The sequence below is a fragment of the Polyergus mexicanus genome, unplaced genomic scaffold, assembly GCF_030449975.1.
Source record: "Polyergus mexicanus isolate NDT 795.1 unplaced genomic scaffold, iyPolMexi1.0 SCAF_3, whole genome shotgun sequence".
NCBI classification, from domain to species: Eukaryota; Metazoa; Arthropoda; class Insecta; order Hymenoptera; family Formicidae; genus Polyergus; species Polyergus mexicanus.
In genome coordinates this window covers 2,375,744-2,399,285 of record NW_027223323.1, presented here as the reverse complement: position 1 = coordinate 2,399,285, position 23,542 = coordinate 2,375,744, and the positions used below count along the sequence as shown (strand labels likewise).

The following is a 23,542-nucleotide window of genomic DNA, read 5'->3' as shown; positions in this document are numbered from 1 at the left end:
TCTGCGGTATCGTAAACAATCACGGGTGATACGGGTTGCCGCGTTTCTGCGGTTTTTGCTGTTGTCTTCAATTACACGGTGGATATTGATCAATAAAATTAACGGGAGAAAGTCTGAAAAGCTTTTTCGCTCATTCACAATTGCGCTCCGGTATATTATGCTTATACGCGGTTTCCTACGGAATCCGCAGCCGCGCGATATCCTTGATCCTTGCGGTGCACCGAGCTACAGAATGAAATTATTTCTCTTCGTAAAGTAGTAAATCGACTGATGTGTATGTGTTCGAAGATCGAATCTGAAAAATAGTGAATTCTTCGGATCTTCGACACTGAAATCGAAGCATCATTCATTACTTCATAATTTTTACACATATTTCGATGGACTATATTCATTTACAACATGATCAACTTTTACGATACTGAAAGATATTACAACTTTTTTAAAGTAGTGTTTCTTTTGTTTTGTTTAGTTAAAGACAGGCGACATATCAAAAATTAAATATTTCTCGGATAAAATATGTAAATATCGCGAAAACATTCCTCCGAAGCTTCTCAAGATTTATGAAATGTTTGAAAGTCATCTCCATCTACCAGGCGCACGATTATTTTATTATTGCGGCAGTTACGATAAATTGAAGGCGCGGTATTTTAGTTCGGTCAGAGAAGTGAACGATTCGGGAATGATGCGGCGAAACGAGGGGCAGTGAGATCGGCGCTTTCTTCGAAAGATTATCTTCGGTCGTTCCGCGTGTTTACGGTGCGCGAATAGACATTCAACATGTTTGCTGCAATGGTGTTGCACAAGCATAACAAGCACAACAATGGGAATCACTCGAATCATCACGCGAGCAACAACAACTCCACCAACTCCACCACCAGCAATAATCTCAACAACAACAATCACATCAATAACAATGTCAACAACGTAAACCAGGCATTCGGCACAAGGGCGGTAAGTGAAATAATACCATCAAAGTTCTGACCCGTATTCGATCTTCTTTCATTTTTAGCCTTTTCATCAAAATAATGTTTTACAATTTTACTGAATATTTTATATTATAACAATAATTAAAAAAAGTGTGATTTTTAATGAGAAACCGGATATTTTACCAGGATTATATGCATGAAAAAGAAATATAAGAAAACTTCATTGTTTGGCAAATGCTTTTTAACGACGGCGTGTTTCTATAGGGAATTATTATCCTTGCAAGCGCACAGGAACGAATCGCGAGTCGTTAGATGTAAATTTCGTGTCTTTCAACATCGTCGTATTTTTCGGAGCGAACCCTCCCGCGGTGGCACCGGCTTTCGCGGGCTCCCACAAGATTTAGAAGGATTTTTATCAGCCGAGCGCGAAAAGGCTCGGCGGAATGCTCCTTTCGGTCGGGCAAGAGGATGCGGAAAAAAGAAAATTTTTCCGCTCGAAGGGGAATCACGTTTACGGCGCAAAAGGATGGGTCTTATCTCTCGCATTGCAGAAACCATCCTGAGGAAACCGCGATGATTTCGCTGACATCGCGGACGACTCGCCCCACGAAATGCGACGGTAGTTGTGAATATAGTTTTACTTTGTTTCTCTTTTTCGTCTTTTCGTTGTACTTCTTCTCGGTTTATCTCTGACGTTCGTTTTTTTACGTTACATCGGAAACAACTATGCGGAAGAAATCTTCCTTATGCCGCGGCATGAACGCGATTTTTTTTTGTTGATTTGTCACTTTTTTTCGTAGAAAATTCTTCGTAGAATATCTTCGTGCGTTGTGAAAGGACTTTAAGATTAAGCAAAAATTTTCATTAAACCGTAATCCTCTTTAATTCGAGCCACTTGTACCGCAGGAGCGATAAATTGGAAACTGAAAATTTAAACTCGATTGTAAACGCGGTGCTGCGGTTGAATATGAATGCCACCGCACACGGTATTACTCGTGACGTGTAGTTCACGGCGGATTATTCTGGTTTAATATTTTAGGATTTCCTCGCGAATATCTTCTATTTCGTGCGGTTCGTTAAAGTGGCGAAAGGTATTCCAGTTTCAATTTCCAGAATATATTCGATCGAAAGATTGGAAATGGAGAATTCAGCGAATGGTTGATGTCGAAATATTTCCAAGTACTGTTGGGAATCGGTTCCATGTGTAACGCGATGTGACAGAATTTGTTTTATAGAAGTGATAAAGCGCGGCGAGCTTCGAGCGGAGACAGGATTCACCCTATTACGCGAAATCTATTTTTTTTTAGGGCTGATATTGATTTTCGTTATTTTTATTCCATCGCGGTAGTCGAATTTTTTGTTAAACGGGAGATCGTTCTCCTTTTTTTTTTTTTTTTTTTTGTTAATTACAAACTATTTTTCTCAACGCGATAATTAAGATTCGGTGGAAAATGAGATTATCGTTAACCAAAAATGACTGTTATTGCTATTGTAATTTTCATGAAATAAGAGAATGGTAAACAATAGCGCAATCAGGATGCCTGCTCATTTCTCTCCTAGTTTTCTCTACTTTATTTTTCGAATTATCGTTGCGGTTTATTATTCTGCAGCGCGATCTGCATCCTGTTTGCCGTCCAGCGGGCGGTTTATTTTTTTGAGCAGAGAAAGGGTGGAGGACTACGAATGAGTTAATTGCATCTGTCGTTCCATCTTCCCTCCCAAAGCAAGGCGAAACTTCGAGAGGGTTAAATGCAAATGAAGTAGTGAGATTAAGTCCTTTGTGCTATTCAGTCCTGATAACGAACATGTTAAAGGACTCGCTCGATACGCTTATAAATTAACAACTAGATTAAACCGTCCATGATTCTCCGTGCGTCTAGCGTCTTTATAGTGTTTCGTCTCTGTTTATTTTCTCTACCTATGTTTAAAAATTAATCAACGATTGTGTCTGCGCTTTCAGAATATATATTTTATTCTCTTTACGCGTTGCATACTTTTTTTTTTTAAGTGAGAGTTTGAATGCATTTTATAGGGAATTTGTATTACATGAAATATTAAAATTGATAATAATAAATTGTCTCAAAAAGATAGACTGTTGATTTTATTATGATATAATTGTTTATTACTAAGACCTTGTAGCAGCTACAATAATTTAGATTTATATCATTAATGTTATTATTATTGCCATCACGATTATTATTATCAGTGCGATTCAATTTATCTGGCTTTGAGGATAGAAATTCATAAATGGCTAAATGAGTTTTACCGGAAAAGAAAACAAAACTCTATTACGTTTCATCGTTCCTTAAACGCGTTTTAAGGGTGAAAGCGTCGCTATATGGTAGAAGACAAAAACAGTTAAATATATCGACGTGAAGCGGAATAAAGACCGTTTTCCCTCGGAGGGAGAGCCCGTCGATTCCCTTGTTTCGGCGTACCTGTCTATCTACCTTTCGCCCTTCAGTCTTCGTGTCGTTTCTCAACCGCCGCGTAATTCGATTTCGAAGCACGACGAGACTCCGCTTTGTGCGACTTCTCGGGCCCTCGTCGGCTTGAAATAACTTCGTGAAGGGCTTCGATTTTCCCAAACGTGCGGCTAGTGTATGTATGTAATACGTTATATCAAACGATATAAGAAATGTCAGATAGACACGGAAAATTGGAAGCTGCACGATTCCAACCATAAAATATAATTTATAACTTGGCGAATCTCTCGTTCCGCCTTAAAATTGAAATTTCAAAGCGATTCTACTAAACAATTTCTTTTAGCGCTTCTTGGTAAATTATGAAAATAAGATTTTCATAATTTATCAAAATAATATTATATAAAAATAATTTTCTAGAGAATATCTTTTTTTTCTCTCTCTCTTTTTTTCTGAGTCTATAATTTTCTATTCTGGCGAGTTCAGAGTATTAAATACAGGCTGACAAAGAATGGCTATGATTAAAAACGTCAACTATGATTAAAAACCCAGTCTTTAATCTTTAAATGACAGAACAGACAGGTGGATCGATTACGTAATAATAAAAGCCAGAAGACGCTAGGAGACTCAAAGAAAAAATATTCGCTCTTTTTAGATTAGTGATCTGAAAGATCGATAATCTATTACCCCAGTCAGGCAAAAGTATAAATAGTCGCCGGATATCAATACTTCCTTTGTAATAAATATTGGAAAGTCTAGACTGAATTAATGCGTACATCAATTTCTTTTTTTGTCTGATCAAAATTATTATGCAAAATTATTTATTCCGTTTGTGTTAACGATTTTATATTATCGAACTTTGCGCCGAAAAAAAAAATCGGATATTTTTTACGAAACGTTGATGCGTTTCCATTAACGCGTCGGCGAAACGAGACGGATCCATCGGTTCGAAAATTCACCCTCTCTCCGATGTCTACGGAGGGGGGGGGGGGAGATGATGTTACTAGGGAGGATGCCCGGGCGATCGCATCTCGTTGCCAAGGTTATGCTTGGACAATCAATGAACCTGGCTGTAATCAGCGCGATTATAAACGGTGTTCGCCGGTCGCCATCATTAATGTTCGACAAATTGGCCGGCCATGCCACTTTTGCAAATAACTAGCGCGCCACCCCGTTCTCATGGATGAGAAAAACGCCGCCGACGTCATTACGGCATTGATCGTCATTTCCGGAAAGGTGATTACCAGCAGCAGCGACAGCGAGCCGATAGTAGCCGGTCGATAATTTCGAGAATGATTGGCGAGCTCATTCGCTATTCTGTAATTAGCTCGCGAATTAATTTGCATATAATCACTTCAGTGCTTTTTACACGCACGTTGCAACTCTTACGCCCTAAACATTTAACGCGATAATTTCGTATTATCACTTCTAATTCAATGATAAATTTATTGCGTGCGAATTTACTCGACGCATCGATAGAATTAAATACAGTTTAAAGCGCTACGTAAAGTTTCACGTGCAGTAAATAACGCGTGAGATAGAGATATAAGTTTAATTGGTGACACGGTATTCTTTTTCTGTCACAAGATAATAAAACAGGGAAGGGCGGATATGACTATCGTAATAGTCTGCTTTGCGTCATTTTTATACAGATATAAACCTTAAAGATTCGATACAATCGCGTCATCCCATTCTACGACGACCATCCTGCCGTCGTCTTTTATTATGTATTATGTAGTTCTTAGCCAACTCTTAAATCCATAAAACACGTGAATTCTTTTTTTATATCATCGTATTACGCGCATAAATTTTTTTATTCTGTCATATTACTAGTCATCTTACATACTTGCCTCTTGGTATGTGTGAAAACGGAACATGCGTTTGTATTCGGGAGATAGGAATGCAATATAAATATTTGAAACAAAAAGGTTATATTTTTTAAAACGTGAATATTCTTAATCTTGTAAAACTGGATTTTTATTCCATTAAATATTATTAAAATTTTACATTTATTCAAATTCTTCTGGATTTTTATATCTTAAGCTTGTGCGATTTTTCTTTGTATCTTTGAAAATTTACGTAAAATGTTCACGTTGAATTTATAAATCATTTGATAGATTTTATATTTAATATATGTGCAATCAATTATTTAGACATTGATATATATGCCCGGATTCATACTTACATAAATTCTATGACAATCAACGGAAATGCACATTTACAACGTACGTTTGATATCGTGAAATGATACGTAGAATCGTCGCGATAACCATCGATTTGGTAAACTGTTAAAATTAAACAGATGGTCGGAGAGTGGAAATGAAAATTCCAGCTTTATTTTCTAGCTTTATAGTTTTATAGCTCTTGATGATTTTTTTTCAAAGAAATTTCCTTAGAAAAAACAAAAAATATGTCAAGCTCAGCATCTTACTTTGCTTTGCGAGACTTTTTATATCATTTTTAAACAGATTTTAAAAAATTTATGATTTTAGAACAAATTTTTTTATTTTCTTTTTTTTAAATAGAACATATCGATAAAAATAAAATAATGACAAACAAACATTACAACCATGCGTACCGAGAGGAAAAAAAAACAAGTTCTAGAGTTTTATTCGTTGGAGGAAATTGTTTTTATTTAATTTTATGCCTATATAAAAAAAATATTGAAAATACAGCTAAAATTCTTATTGATTTATGAATATTTACAAGATGATATAGCAACTTTACATAACGCGTACACACCTGATATTACATCGATAGATAATCGATCAGCTTCTCGCGCAGATGTGTCTTACTAGCTTTGAAAGTTGGCTTGAATAGGAAGAGAACGTCGTTAATATCAAGTGTTTTAAAGTATTTGAGACAGTCGGCAAAAATTTTTGGCAAACGTGTTGGAAACTCATTTGGCATTTTCACGACGAATACGGCCGTCTGGGGAGCAACGCGTTTGATTTGTCTTTTTGCTTCGTGTCGTGCAACTGATTGCACAACAGTACTTATCTTCCTGCATCGTATAGTCTTTTGTTTCTTTTGTATTTTGTATCCGGCCGTTATTGTCGTTGATACTCAAATATATTCCGATTATCACTTTACGCGATGTACTTATAATTAGTTGACACATTTGACGAATTAAATATTGATGGTACAATGTGATGTTACGAAATATCAATTTCACAATATTTGTACAGTAATATTGATTTATACAGACAATTTTTTTCACACGTACAAAATTTTATATTTATTAATTATATATTTTATAAAATTTTATAGTTGACAGAGAATAAAGAGAGAATTTAGTTTTAATAATAGTATTTTTTAATTTGTCTCGTATCATAAATTTTTTATTTTTTTTTATTTTCCGCGTGGTATATTCAAAATTACAAGAATGAAAAAGTTTCGAATAAATTTACAACAAAATTTCCTTTTTACGAGAAGGTTTCATCCTGTAAGTGTCCGTGCGTAGGTTAATTAGCCAGTCTCGACATCGTCAGGAGTAACACCGTTAAACACTCACGTTGCCGCCTATTAATGCACCCTACGTGCGCTTGCCGCCGTTGGCCGACAGCAGGAAACTGCCCTGCACCCCGATCCTACATCGAGGAGAAGGAGGGAGGAACCAAAACCGCCTAATGGTAACGATGTAATGACCTTACCCCGCGCGGCGTATCTTCCGGTTACGAGCTTCCTGATGCCGACGGAGACCGCTATCGTCGTCCCCTGGGTCGATCGTAAAACTAGAACTTCCCCGTCGTGGAAAGCCCGAAACGGAACGGTTGATTTTATGACGAAAAACCGGTTCTTGGATCGAAGGTTTCCCGTTTAACGGTAATTGTTGGTATCTCCGCAAAGTTGAAATACTCCTTACGGATTTATATATAACGGTGAATATAAAAAGCGATTTCAAAGAGCGATATATGAGACGGCGCTCGCGTGAAAATATAGGAAAATAGAAGGTTATTGGTGGTTGGTTTGTCTAAAAAATTGTGCGTGCAGTGGGAAAGAAAATATATTTGAGATAATCTCATATCTTTTAATAAACTAATATAACGCTTCGAATTTTACGACTGATTATACGGATTTCAATTTTACTTTTTGATCTTCAATCCTGGAAATTGAATTCCCGATTATGAAACTTTCAGAGATTTGGATCTACATGGGACGTTAAATTTTGCAATTCTCTGGATATGAAATTTTCCAATCTGATTTTCACTCTGGAATTGTTGCTTTATTCAATTGTCTCGGATCGTGATAATTCAAAGTTGGGTTATTTTCATCATTCATTGGATTGTCACTGAACTCTAATTATTCAATTACTATGATTATCGGAGTGCAATGATCTCTAGATATATAATGCAATAACAAAATGTCTTTATTATCGTTTGAAATTTACTTTTCCTCTATATTTATGCTTTAATTGCAAAAATCGTTCAATTGTGCATGATAATGTCATAATACTCGGCTACTAAAATCCGAATTACGCGATTGTTTCTGTCTTCAACGTTTTTGTTTTCTTTTCGACGCTTAAATATAGTATTCGTTCTTTATCTTGCGCGAAAATTCCTCTCTCGAGATCTTACTTAGACAACAATTTTCGACGCGTCAATCTTCTCGACGAAATAGACCATTTGCTTCTCCGTTTTTCCTCGCCTGCCAAAACGTTTTTTTTCTTCCTGTCCAAAACGTAACACCATCATTTTATCACGGGGATACGCACTCAAATAGACAGACGGGAAATGTACATAGACATATAGATAAATCTTGGATTACGACCATCGTTGAATATTTACGATCGATAAAAGATATCGCGGACGAAAGAACGCAAAAAAATATCGTCATGAATATACGCGAATGTATGATATGAATCAACAAAGCGAAGTGAATTCGAGAGATTTCTCGCAAGATAAAACGGCGACAATTTGGAAGATTAATTTGTCGCGAATTTTATTTTATTCATGTGAAATAATCGCAGTTTTATTCTTTGTTTTTGCGTGAAACAGCCGAAATGTTTTGTTTACATTCTTGTTTTTCGAATAAAAGTCAGTGGTTTTGAAAAAGACGAAGATTGTGTAAAATAATAACATGTTAAAATAATAACATTCTTTTGTTTGTTTTTGTATTCAGTCGCGTTGGTAGAAAGCAAAACACGTAGTAAGGTATAATAGCATTTCAAATGTCAACACAGAAGTCAGTCGACGATGAGTAGGCGTAGAGGCAAGACCGTAAATAAATTCCTAAACTTTTTCGGTATAAGAAGAGAGACTGAGCTTAAAGATTTGGAATATTAAATGTTCCTCGCTCTTGCGATAATAATTTTTAATTATCAGGGAGATACATTTGTAATACGCAATATTGATCGCTCATAGCGATTATCGTACGACTTATTGTGTTTCTTATGGGTGAACGATAAGTGACCGAGTTTTGTAAATCCATGCCATGTTTTCTTAACATACGAAGAGAGACCTTCACACTCAGATGCAACGAGAACAGAAGAGTTCGCGATGTCGAAGCTTCGCGTTCTTACGTCAGTGCGCGTTTAGTTTCTCGCATCTTTTCATGCATTCTAACGTACACATACTCGGTCTCACGTGTCTCGCAGCTGCCATTGTTTTATTCGACCTCGAAAAATCTAATATTCCACTTATTCGTCCTATCCTTCTGGCATCCGCGCCGTCACATCCATTCAAGGATCTTCGAGGATGCGCGGAGGCTGTGGCAAAATTGGCAAGCTTCCGGCGTTCCGAATAAGACTTGGCGTCGATATTCTATCGCTCGAGACTGGCTGTCATCAAGTATTTACTAACGGTTGCGCCGGCTTCATGTTTTATTTGTCAGACAGTCGAGCATCACGAACTACAGTCTTCACCATTTTCAAAGCGATTATCGTGGTAAACCAAGATGTAAATGGCGTTGCTCGAAATTGCCGATGCGCGGAGTATCCCATAAATCATAAGAAAGCATTTATTACGGAGGTCGAAACGTGTTTTCGTGAAAACATTGGAAACTTGCGAGTCGCGAAAATCTCGGAAAAAGTACATTGCATATAGCTTGTAAAATGATATATTTTAGATCGACTTATCGAAAAATTTCTTCTCTAAAATTTTCTTATAAAAGTTTTTTTAATTATATTTTTCATAAATATTTGTTTTTTACGATTAGTCATTAATAATGATGGTATAATATAAAATATACCCAACTCATCGTTTACATTTGGAATATATCAAAGAACGAATAATGGTAACAACTGCCAGCGCCGTTATAATAACGTACAACTCCAATCAGAGTATAGTGTCAGTCTATAGCGCTCCGACTTCTCTACAATGACGGTAATTCGCGCAACGTGCGTTATCTGTCACTCGCGTCGTTTCTCGTGTATATACCGCTCTGTGAAAGTACTGTGAATTACTCGCGTCACCCTTCCTCTCGCATAATTCGAACGTATCGAATATAGTGCCGTTCTCGGTATCGACGACGAATCGTGCGCACCGTCTTGACCTCGTCAAATGTCGGAGCGGCATTTGAAAGGAACGACCGCCGTGCTCTTTAATATCAACCACTTTCAGCCGGCTGCTATATGCGCCGGCCGATTAGCACTCGGGACCCGCTAGTATACACTTTGTGGCATTTAAATTGCCAGGCAGATGATACGGTTATCCCTATGCAAATTTTTTCGACTTTTCGTAATCTTTTATATTTTTCTATTATAATATTAATTTATTTCATATAATTATATAAGTCTTATATATGTGTCGTCCACGAATGAGTAACAAATTCAGATAAATTCTTAAGCCATTTCCTTTTGACACCGACACGTGAAAGGTGATTTAATAACGCGATATGCGTAAATTCTTAGGATGATATGTATATTTAAGAGAAGTCGTATCGATCCGCGTTAAGCTCGATGGAGTATACTTCGAAGTATATAAAAGCTATAACGGCTGCGTTATCGTCAATCTATATTAAGACTGCGTTGTAAAAGTGAATATTTGACTACTAAAGAATATATATTATAAGTATATAAAAATTTCTGCATTTTAACGCCACATTAATATTATGTCATATTAAATATTATTTTTTCTTAGATCTTCTTAATTGAAGGATTTAAATTATCTATTTTCGAAATCTTTTATTATCGATTTTTCGAAAGTAGACAAATATAATATTATTTTCACAATCTCGATTTGTACAGCTTAACTTTTGTGACCGACGTATTGCTTAATTCGCGATAGCTCGTAAACTAGATACGAGATAAAGCGCATAATAGATATGTGCGTGCGCAGAATTAAAAAACAATTTATTACGATTGTTGTCGAGAACAAGGCAATCGCGTCGCGGGTAAAAATGCGACCTTTACGTAACGACGGATTGTCGTGGCATATGCCGTAGACTGTCCGTAGCTAGTCGCTTGGCGAAACGATCGAAGCTTTATCGAGCTCGCATCGTCGTTGGACAATTTCGAGGAACAAACGGATCGTATGGTAAAGGACAAATTGGGTCAGCAAATCGTAACCGCGTAATCACCGCGCGCGGTACTACAAGCGGCATGCTTGATACAATTTGTCGGTGTAATCGTCGCAACAATTTCGATTTTCGAGGGAGAATTTTGCGACCGGTAGCGACGATTAATATCACTCATCTCTCAACGATTTCAATTTTATAATCGATATTTCGTTCCGCGCAAGAAGACATCCCTTTTTTTTCTTTCCTGCATCGCGAGATCGTTGGCGTGTCGGCTGTACGTGCTAGCAGCTGTGCGCGATGTATCTCGTCACCTTTCACTCGGTACCTCGCGCCATTGTGCGGCAGTCGTGCGGCGGCGATTGCGCAACGATATTTTATAGCTCTAGCGTATTGCGAAATAAACGCACGCTCCGACACAAGGCGAGAGCTCGTCATCGCGACGCGGTCGCGTTGCAGCTGTCGCTCGATTGTCTTGTTCCGGCACGCGCCGAGACAGCGACCCGGTACAACCAAGTGAATCCATCGTTCGGTATCCCGAGATTGAATTGTAATATTAATCCGCGCGATTATTTGCTTCGTAAAATCTCGCATCCCGTTGAAAGTAACCCTCGATTTGTGTCGCAAATATTCGATAGCAAAATAAATAGATCTCACCGACAGGCGAGAGATTATTCATCGCGTACCGATGATATTAAAATTTAATAGCCGAATGACACATGCGGAGCGTGAATCACTTGATCGCGTCTCGCTTGTCACGCGATACTTCATCTATCATTCGCAATAACCGGTACGGTATGCGAAATAACATTCCCCTCCATAACTCAGTCTGTAAAACCGAAACATGTATTCCAGATGCCGCGAGCCCAGGTGCGAAAGTGAAGTCCCCGTGCTCCTATATATTTCGGATGCGCCGCAATAAAACCGTTTTCGTCGTATGAGTCGACAATTCCAAGTTTAAAACCCATCGCGCGAGGTATCGCAGTTGCCGCATATTGGTCATAACGAGAATATATCTCCCGAGTATCTCGCGATGACTCTCGCGGTCAAGTCGTATTTTTCGCGCACTTTTTCTACTTACTCAAATGTGAGTTTCTTTCAGTCATTCGTATTGCGCGAACGATCGCAATTTTAACAATTGAATTTAAAAACAAGCGTTATATTTCTTTGTAATTATCTTTGTAATTATATCTATAACGTATAAATATATGACATCATTTATACATCGATATCCTTGATAATATTATACGAGTTTGAACTTTTTTATCTCTCACTACGTATTCAAAATGATCAGGATTATTTCTCGTAGACAATTTGTATTTATTATTCACTCATACGCTTCGCTAAATTATAAAGTATCGTATATCATTACGACAGACGAAAAATTATGTACTTCATTTGGACACAAGTAAAACTTAACCGACGTGTAAGAACATTAATCGTACATCGAGGTCTCAACCGATGATATCAGATCGAGTGACAGGCATCCTGGAAGCGCTGTCAAATTCGATGGGTATGAAATCGGTCTCTGAAATGGGTCGGAGCCGGTTGTGCCAGACGATAACAGAATTATTTATAGACGCCTAAAAAATATTCTAACTAATATGTCGTGATCGAAATTATCGATCACGTATAATATTATGAAATCGATAGGTTTTTTTTTTGCTTTTTAATTAATTTCTGTTTCTAAAAAATTTCTTTCAAAACATATACCGTACGTATATATTACGATTACGATTGTATTCGCTGAATTAAGAATATTTATATAATTTTAAACGAAAAAAGTGTTGTTCTTAGTTGATGAATTTTTTTCCGTATCTTTCGAGATTACATCTATTAAAATATTTGTATTGAGATATTTTTTATATTTGTTAGGACAATATGTTTAAACTTTTTTTATAATACTTGATCGTGTCGCGTGGACGGTGTCATAAATCCATATACTCGAAAGTAGAGGATAAGCAGCGAGCATGAATCGCATTGCGAATGAAAGCGCTGACGGTTCTTATTTCACCCGTATACCTTCGTGTAGTAAGATTACCTAGATGTAACTCGTTTCTCTCTCGGGGCACAAATCACATCGGATCTTAACCGCATCGCGAAGCTTTCAGACGTTTCCGACTCGCTGCGCGAAAGGGAACACCGATCGATCACACCTCGCACACACAAGCGGATCTTCATCCATATTTATTTTTAGCGAGCGTACTAAAAGCTCCGCCGACGTGGAACGATAGCATCACCCATTAATAATACATCGAGACAATAAATCCTAGAGTCGTAAAAGATAGCCATTCCTTAAAAAAAAAAAAAAGAAAAAAAAATCCTGCTTTGTTGTGAGTTTTCCGAATGGACTAGCAGTAGCCATATCGTTGGTTTATTCTCACGATAATATCTATTTATTTATGAGATATCAAATATCAATAAATTAAAATAACACAGATATGCCTTATGCATTCGTTATTTCAATCGAAAATGACACGCGCGTTTGATAACGTAAACAAATTAATATGAAATGTTTATACATGCGTATATGATAAAAATTTCCATTTTACCATCGGCTGTGCGCTAAATATCGCAATATCATATTTTGTTCACATTGGTTGCACCTTGTTATACACCTGTTGCTCATTCTCATTACACAGTACACAATATTAATTGTTTCAAGCTTTATTATTTTAATTTCTCTCAATGAAGTTTCATATTTACAATTACATAATACACGCGTTATTAATTCGATGATTCTCGATTAATGCGAGATCTGCATCCCAAGAAATTCTGTCAAACTAATCTGCAAATATATAAAGGCAATCTCCCTAAGCAATGCTCGAATTTTTGTCAGGGGATTGATCGACGAAAGGACGATACCATCAAAATAAACCGTTTCTGAACGTTGCTCAAAAGTGACATCTGACCAACGAACACAGACATCGTCATTGACGTGACTTCCTGTCGTGACTTACACAGAGAGCTCGCTGCTCTTTAATCTACGATAGTTGTGATTCTGCTCCACTTTTGGCCATTCGAGAATAATCCCTTTAACAGCGATTACACAGTAACGGACATTAGATGCAGTAACGAGTTTTTCCAAAATTCCGAGAGATTGCTATTTACCCTTTTACTTTTAATTAGTAATTAACTTTGAAATTAAACTAGTAAATCAATTAACAAAATAAAAGGATTTGCCTGTGTTACGACTTTATCACAAAAAGATTTTAAGATAATCCGTGCAATTATACATAATTATATACGTAAAACGAGAATGCATAAATTATTAATTAATTACCATAATTTGTCTGTTTCCTGAGTTTATTACTTAACAAATATAAAACCTTAAAAATTTTAATTAAATTTTGATAATTTTCTAAAATAGAACAAAAAATAACAAGAATTCCACGCTAACAATAAGTGGTAAATAATTGCCGCAGTTTATTCGACGCTTCTACGTTTGACCTATTAACGTCGAGAATTAAATTTTCTCTTGATAAGGACGACTACATAGAAAGGACGTAATTATGTTAAATTTGCCGCAATTATACGTAAATGAGAAATGCCTGCTGCTCCGGTTATTAAATGGCGTTACACCACCACGGTTGGTGCGGTTAGTGGAAGATGGAAAGTGAAGGGGGTAGACCGTGCAAATTAAAGGAAAGTATAGATACACATCATTACGTACGCCATACATGAATATCGCGCCCGTAATTAACAATTCCTTTGACAAGTTGCAAAAACGCAATACGCTCCCGCGCACACGAATTTCTGTTATCGCTCCTCTCTTTGATATATATGCGTCACTGCGACTATACGTATTATTAAAATACACGAGATTATGTGTATACGCACCGTCAGTGCCGTAACTTCACCGGCTACTTTCTTTCCGCGATCCGCACGCATCACACGTAATAATTATTGCCGCAATGATGCCGGTAATAAGCCGCGCGTATTACGATTACAATTGCGAGGAAGAATGAAAAATATAATGCGTGCGCGCGTGCGTTGGAGGGAAAGTCGGTAAATTAATATTTATTACGTCGCGGTCGCGGACAGTCGATGACATTTGAATTAAATGAGCAAATCTTGTCACTGACTGGAAAATTAAAGGTTCGCTTTTATAATTACTTTTTTCTCGAGAGGAATGTTTATATACTTGTCATAAAGTATCAATATCACTCTAGTATTAACGAATAACCGTCATGTATTAAAAATTGATTAAAATATTGCACTATCGAGGGAAGAGATAAGTTTTAATATCGGTGTGGAAATATCGATGGATATATCTATATCAGCAACTTTGGATAGCGTCAACTTATTAACGTAATAAAGTTTCTTTTAGTTTATATGTGAGATAGCTATGATATTTCAAAATACAATACATAGTAGCGTATATACAATAGCTTTTTAATTAGCTTATTTTATCGATAACAAGACCGTTTACAAAATTAATTACAATTCCTCGTCTCTTTCAACTTTTAATTATAAGAACCATTATACATTTCTTTTTCCGAGATATCAGAAAATTAAATAATTTTGTTGTCCCCTGTAACCGAGATATCGAGAACTAATTTTTATTTAATACCTGTACAAACCGCACCATTGCCATCCACACCACGGTTGTGTTTTTCTCCTCTCGGTGCCCACTCCGATGGCCCCCACTCTGATCGCCTTTGCTGTCCCAGGACGAAGCGAGCCAGTCTCTCCCGCGCCTTTCTTCGCGCGGCTGCAATCCGCTTGTCAGTTGGAAAGCAACCGCGGACAATACCTGACAACTGGTCGGCCGGTCTTGCCGATCTCGCAGTGATATCTTCGCGACGTTTATTCGTGATCCGAAGCGCGTGGGACACGCAATTGCTCCAGAAAACGCAGAAACGTGACGCGCGCGCGCGCGTATGCTAGTGATTCGGTGAAATCCGGCTGAAATTATCGGAATCATCTTCGTATATTGACCATGTTCGGTAATTGTGTGATGAGCGGTGATTGTTTCTGATTATTCAATAATTTATCGTGTATATGTTGGCGCGATACAATTGATGCGAGATTGCTACTCGACAGCAATCTTATCGGTCGTTGAATCCTCCGGACTTAAACTTATCTCAAGCTTTTCCGTCTAACTTCGAAAATGAGAATTAATAGTATATAATAATATTAATAGTATAATAATTATTTTTTTACATTACATTTGATGGATTATTGATTAAGAAAGAACTGCGCATTTTTGATACACTTAAAATTACGAAAAACGAATTTTGAGTATAAGTTATCGTATAGCATTAATAAATATAATTAAATCGATTATTAAAGGAAATTATAAAACCACAATGTAGATGCAACTGCAACTATAATATAAATTTGTTATTTAATAGCGTTGAAATAATGGCAAAATATGGAAAAAAAAAAGAATGTATTTACGTCACGTTCGCCGACGGAACGAGGCTTTCGATCGCGATCGATTTTTAGGAAAACGAGCGGCCGGTATCGCGCGAACACGTAATGTAGGAGCGGAAGCGTTGAAAAACGAGAATGAATATCCGGTTGATAAACGCGTATCACGGGCGCATGTATAAAATCGTAGAAATGTGTGTTAGCGCACATACGTGTACGTATCGCGAACACATAGCATATGCTATCAGGACCTGCATTCGTTCGTACGCTGCTCCGTGTTCGATTATCCTATAGCTAGATGATAACACCGGGGACAATTTAGTAACGATTTATTGCCGTCAGTTTCGCTCAAATGCGATTCGCGGTTTTGATGATGCGTCGTTGATCCGTGTAACGTGCAAGCCTCAAATTTACCGATCCCCAGTGTGTATGAAGTAACTAATTTATAATCAAACTTGAGTATTAATTTTGTTTAAATATATATTTATATCTTTATAATTAAAAATTCTATTTGGAATGTTTTAGTTTGATTTTAAATTAATATCGCTTAAATCGTTATTAAAGAACTTTAATAGAGAAATTTGATATCCGAAATTTCTATTTAATGTTGATTTTATTAAGAATATCTATACAAAGAAGGGACTCCCAAATTTTACAACACAATGCCTGTTGTGTAATATGTTTACACCATATGACAATTAGTCCGAAGGGACGGCTCATTTGTGTCCCATATGATTACATAGGACGCATTTGTATAGTTGAATAAACAACACTTATTCCAATATACATGGACATTTATTCTCCGTTATCACCTCGGCTAATATATCATATGTGGCTCCCACGAGGCGATCGTTTGTTTTCCACTCGTCCAGAGATATTCGCGCGACAGATTTGCGACTGGCAAATTGCTATTGTGCGTGCTTTGTTAATTATAATAACGTTAACCGAGAAATGATAAATTCTAAAAAGAACAAGCGCGGTCGAAATTCAGGAAGGCGTGGATAGCCAGTAACAATTTATTCTCTCTCTTTATCAATTTATAGATATCACACGAAATTTTCAATTCAGAGAGCTTCTTTTAAAGCGTGCGGATGCAATTTATCCGTCGACCAGGACGTTCGTGCGGCTAAGTAAGGTAGTGTGTTTTCGGGCACGGTAGGTTAATTCTCTCTCTCTCTCTCTCTCTCTCTCTCTCTCTCTCTCTCTCTCTCTACGACTATGGCCGAGTTATGTAGAGCATAAAACGACCGATTCGCCTCGTCCACACCGAGGACTGAGGAGAGAAAGAAAAAGAGAGAGATAGAAGCTACTCGAAATAATTATCCCTCCTCGGGAGGTGGACACGATTCTCTCCGCGACTCCGTTGTCGAGGATAATTCGCGAGGAAAGCCCCGCGATGTCGACAGATATCTGAAAGTAAACTATCGCGGAGCTCACAATGAAAATTACCCTCATATTTATAGAGAGAATAGTTTTCCCGAGACTTTTTAAAAATTCATTCACCATTCATTGCGAATAATTCTTGTCCTCCGTTTCGAGCATGCGAAGCATTCAAGAGGAGAGTTCAGTTAAAAATTATCCAGTCGCAAACTTTTCAATCGAATGAAAATTAATTTATCACATATCTCTCGTTCAAATTTAAAAGTTTTCAAAAATTTAATGGTTTCAAAAATGTTTCACGTTTTTTTTTCTCAAAATCCTTTATTCTTGTGGCATTCTTCTTCTCTATAAGGGGAGAACTTTCCAAAGGACGGCGCTTTTTGTTTCATGTCTGTCATAAAAACGTGAGAAGCTCGTAACAACGACAACGATGCAGCCACGGATCGCGTCGCGATTCGGCCGCGAAAGTTTTCGTACAAAGGGAACGAGGATCACGAGAATCGTCCCGTGGAAATGAGTGAAAGTAGCCATTACTTAACTTCATTCTCGGAAAAGCTGTTTCCTCACCGCCAATTAACCGGAAAACATCCGGTACCTTTGTATCCATTATCTCGCTTTGTTCCAACTAACTTGTTCCAGCGATAATGGGGAATTTCTTAATCGCATCCTTGAAAACGGCAAAGTGGGAAAACGCTGAATTTTTGACGAACCGTCATTGCTTTCAATTCGCGGATGTGAATAACTACGATTCCCACGATGTTCTTTCGTGAAAATAATTCTCTCTGATGACCGCGCGAAGAGCGTTGGATCGCGCATAAATTTTATAAAAAATTAAACGATAATCGCCTCCCTCTTTTCTCGCGGGCGTTGCCAGTTTAATCGATCGATCGGTCAGTACCTCTCTTTCTCTTTCTTTCTTCTCTCTCTGGAATTAGAGAAACAGGTTCCACACTCGACACCGGTCCGCGCGTTTCTAATTAAAATATATTAAAATACACTCGATCATTCGCCGAAAATTTTTCTCCAAACGTGCGACGTGGGCGAAAGAAATTCCCATCTTGTCCGATCGAAACGAGTTGCGCGCTGGAAAAAAAAATCAGAGACTAACTAACGGCGATCGGTCGCGCGTTTCGCCGGTCGTTGGCACTTTGACTTCCTGGCGTTTTGCGCAACAGGCGCTTTTCTCGCATTAAAAATCGGCCGACCACCTGTCGCCCGTTAATTTCGATTAACCGTTTCAGCTCTTACATGTGTCACATACATACACATCTCATTCATATATCATACATACATTATTACATCTATGATCACTCGTTAGATCAGTTATATCGGTAACTTCTATTATTATATAGCAATCATATTTAATAACTTTTACCTGCGTTTTACGAAAAAATTTAGCTTTACAATATTGGAGTATGGAAAAAACTGAGATATCAAGCTGCGTTTGTTCGTGGAATCGCGCAAGATAAAAAAAAAATGCACAATCGCGGGCATTTTCATCGAGTACGAGGAGAAACGAGTTTCGTCGGGGTGATCGCGTTATCGCGTATCCGTCGCACATGGGATGACCGATTATCCGCGCTGGCTCGCTCACTTTCACTGGCCCCCCTCCGACCAGAAAGAGAAAAGCGATCGAAGAGTGTACGGCCGAGGTGTTATATAAATTAGATGTTTCGCGAATTTTTCCAGCGCACCGATGCGCATCGGGATATCGATTTCGCGATAAGGTTGCAATTTTGATCAGATATGAAAATTATCATAAGCGAAACTCTATTTGCGCACATATACGCCAAATTAAACATGCTATCTCATTCTGATAAACCTTTAATCTTGTTCTTTATATTTATGTATGTTTGAAAAAATATATAATTTTTATTTTCGAAATTTATAGCGAATTTCCTGCGTGAATTTTCGCACATGGATGTTCCACTTAATGCATATACGAGTCCGCGATGCCTTTCTAAAAACGGACACGTCTTACTATGACATCTTTAGTAAAAACGATTACTTCCACGCAAATCGAATGTGTCGGAATTTCTGGCCTGTCGTTCATTGATCGTTGCGATCGTGTATCCTAGCAATACCAGAGATCCACGGAAGTTCTCGATACCGCGTAACTTTTATGCCGGTAGCTGGCATAACGGTATCCAATCGCCGGCTCGTAGAACGCGGTAGCCGCGGTTAGAATTGACGTTTCTTCTTTGCGCGCGCGCGCATACGCTTGGTCGGTTTTCAGTAACAGCTGCTGCTGTTGTATGCACGGTGGAACCTGATACTTCGAATGTGTATGCGCATGTGTGAATGGGAAAACTCCGCTTTCCCTACAATCGTAAGAGCACGATGATAATACTAATCGATAAACAATTTTGTTTTGTTGCATTCTATTATTGTTGTACCGACGAATGCCGCTATAAATTACGAGAAAACAATGATAAGTCATCGAGAATGCAAAAAAAAACAAACGACTTTAAAGAAATATCCGCAATAATATAATACATAGCGATAAAAAAAGAGAAACCTCTTCTTTTTCGTAAGAAACAACTATCTCAATGTTTCTTTTCAAAATATAAAATTTTAAAAAATACAATAATATATATAACAATAAAATGTAACAAAAAGAAAGAATAAATCTCTCTTTGTTTTTTTTTTGTTTTTTTTTTTCAAGAAATCATATTTTTAAATTATTAAGAAAAGTGCGTTATATGTTCTTACGTTCGCCACTTTGAACGTAAGTGGTATAATTATCGTCTTCGTTGTTTGTTTATTGCAACGTCATTATTAACGCCTCGAGCGCTCAAGGTTTGTTACATTTCCAGGTATTTCCACGCGCCCGATTTTCCTCCGCATCGAACTAGATTTCCAGCATAGGAAAACGCACGTAAAGCCGGCGTAATCCTAAATAGGCAAGATAATATTATGCATATTCGCGCGCATGTTATAAAACGCAAAAAAGAAAAAAGAAATATCGGTCACTGACTTTCGCTCCAAGCGCGTTCCACTCGTGGAAATCAAAAATATTCTCTCATTCCTTTTATGTGATATTCTATACACTTATATTTTCTCTAACTATAATTTGCATTTCCTGCTCTATCCAATCTTGAAGTGGCATCTTTCGAGTCAACTTTCGAGTCGACCATCCTGTCGCAAAAATTATATTTGACATATATCTCTTTTCTTCAATCGTTTTATTTATGATGTAGCTTAATAATACTATTAATATAGAAAAGTCTTATATAGATCTTATAAGCCTTATATAGAAAATCTATATTAATATAGAAAATATTAAAACTTTGAAGTATATTTGAAATTAATTAATAAAAAAATTTGTATACTAATATTATATTTATACACAAAGAAATAATATTAGACATTTGCGCAATTTATTAATGAAACATCATTTAGAATTTAGACTAATTAAATGCCTGTTATTATACGGTTAATAAGACATTTATTGGAGAAAGTTAACGCGTCAAACTTTACCGCAGACATCTCGGATATAACGCGAGACTTAGAGCTCTCTCTGTTGCGTCCATCATCGTCTGTGCAAAAAGTACGTAGCGCCTTTTTCGCAACGTTAACCCTTTTCCGGCGTCGGCGACGTGCGCCGTAAAAAGAGTCGACCGTGGCAGGACCGTCGATCTCACGGCGCGCGAGTCCCGATAAAGGCACGTATCCGCCTACGCGTGACGATTAACAATTAACGACGATATAACGAATGCCGTGCGGCGACTCGCCGCCTCCTCGGCGTGTCGTCGCGCGCGTAGAAAAGTACGTCGTGTCCGTCGTCGTCGTCGTCGTCATTTGCGCACGTGCAAGTATAGCTAGGAGAGTCCCAATTATTCCGGAATAACGGACACACTACCTAGGAATGTGCGTACACGCGCACGCGACCGACACACGTGTGTGTGTGTGTGTGTCATGTGCAGGATGGGACGCGTGTGCATTTCGAAAAATTGCAGTGTCTGTTAGATTCCGATGCTCGGTTATCGTCTAACGGTGATTGACCTTCTATACCGAATACGTAATTATATACTTTAGCTATACCGAGTATCTCGCAGACGTATCTGTCGAGCCTGCTATTAAGAAATTTGATTATATATTGATAAGAAAATGTACATAATCGCGAAAGATTCATCAAGTCTGGAATAACTTGTTCTCAACACATTTTACGAGTTGATCGTTTGCGTAAAACTTAATGGCGATGTGATATCTCTAAGAGTATGCGCAATAATTTCGCAAAAGAACACTATTCGTTCTCGTTTGCGATCTGGGAGAAATAGTAGCGCGACGCGAATGATTCAATTATCCCCCGTTTCCCCGCGCGACGCGCCATATATTCTAATATATCTTTTCCTTTGTATACCTGGCGCACATTTGTATATTCCCACGTTTTCACTGGCCGCCGCGGCACGGCTAGGACAAAGGCCAGGTTTCAACGACGGTGACCGAAAACGAGAGTCTAGTTAGAAACGAGCTACGCACGAAAACAATGCGCTATCGTATTTCAAGCGACTCATCCCTCTTATCCAACGCTCGTGCCCGTTGCATTTGAAATGCTCCGACGTTTATGGCGTGTCATTCGAGGAGTGTCTTGGGCGACGATGTCTACAAGGACGATATCTACGCAACGATATCGCAACTTGAATTTAATTAGAACGAGGCAATATTTCAAAATATACGTACAATAAAGCTTTATCGTTAAATTATCAGAGAAGTGGAGAAGCGTTATGCGTTAAATCTTTTTTCAGAGAAATATCGATGTAAGGATTCTAAGTTTCTCATCCATATTTATAACGCTAGCTCTTAAACTTTCTAATTCTCCGAGGTTCGATAACCGCGGATACTTCAAATAATTGTAGAACTTAAAGTAAACGAGTGCGCCTGAACACGCGTATACGCGGATCCATTTATGTAAGAGCAAAATTTGTTGTGAAACTCTCTTGTTGGCGCGGATGTGTGTTACGCGTGTTATAAGCGTGATTTAAAAAGCGTGAAAAATAGTGAATGAACACCCTGGAGCGAATTTCTCGACATTCCCGCGGTTATAAAGCGGAAAGACGTGGCCGCGGCCGGTCTCGCTTCCGCTTGTGTTCCAAGAGTATCCGCGCCGGCCGCTAGTTAATCGCCCATCCGTCTCGGCGATTTAATGCCGCGTACTACCGGTATCGCCGAGTATCGATAGCTCAACGAACCCGATCTTTCGACCTAATGGTACATACACGCGCGGACTTTCCGGCGGAAGCTGCCGCCCTGAAAATTATTCGAGCGTGTCGGATCGGCCTCGCGTGATTGCGAGGAACGAGAGTCACGATAGCCGTCCGTTTTCTCTCCTCACGATCGATATATCGGCCAAGCCGATTAATTTGCTTCCTTTGTCGATGCTGATCCTCGACACGATCTTTCGTTCTCTCTTCCTCTCTTCCTTTCTTCCCGCGGCGCTGAGATCCGAGGGATTATGAAAGCGATCGTCAATGTGAACATGAATAATGACTCTCGAGAACCAGAGAGAGAAAATTCAAGATTTAAAGATGCGATATACTAAAGATGCAAAGGTGTGATATCGCCAAATCTCGGAGGAACTCGTTAATTTTTTTCATTACTTAAAAAAAAAAGAAGAAGAAGAAGAAAAGTAAAAAAGAATGCCGGAGTTAATCCTCATAATTTATGCTTGAATCAGCAAAGACTCTCGTTGTAACCGAGAATTTCTCCTTCAACACTCTTCGTCGATCGTTATTCTGGCCACGTGCAGTCGCGAGACGAAATTTAGTCGGATCGCATCCAATCAGTTTTAACTTCCCTTTTCTACACCACAGTGACCTAGATTATTATCGCCATTGGCGTCTTCTATTTTTACGAAGTCGAGCGTTTGGCACTGAACTTGCGTAACACTTTCGCGACATTGGCTAATCGCGACGTAAAACTTCAGTAATCCGGACCGAATCACAACGACGTGGACGCAACTTTATAGCTCGCGGCACAATC

The 23,542-nt window shown here is 38.2% G+C and overlaps 1 protein-coding gene across 5 annotated transcripts in view; it reads left to right on the top strand.

Moving 5' to 3' along the window:
- Nucleotides 1-23,542, top strand: part of Gckiii (Germinal centre kinase III) — an 86,444-nt gene that overhangs the window by 35,478 nt on the left and 27,424 nt on the right. Inside the window, exon 2 of one of the 5 annotated variants that reach the window (XM_070316387.1) lies at nt 652-951. The exons of 1 other annotated variant lie outside the window; for it this stretch is intronic. In XM_070316387.1, coding sequence (XP_070172488.1) covers nt 778-951 — 174 coding nt within the window. In that variant the 5' untranslated portion in view covers nt 652-777. Of the gene's footprint in view, nt 1-651; nt 952-15,473; nt 15,772-16,738; nt 17,316-23,542 lie in introns of those variants that run through there. 3 more of the 5 variants (XM_070316385.1, XM_070316386.1, XM_070316384.1) reach the window with 3 other exon arrangements.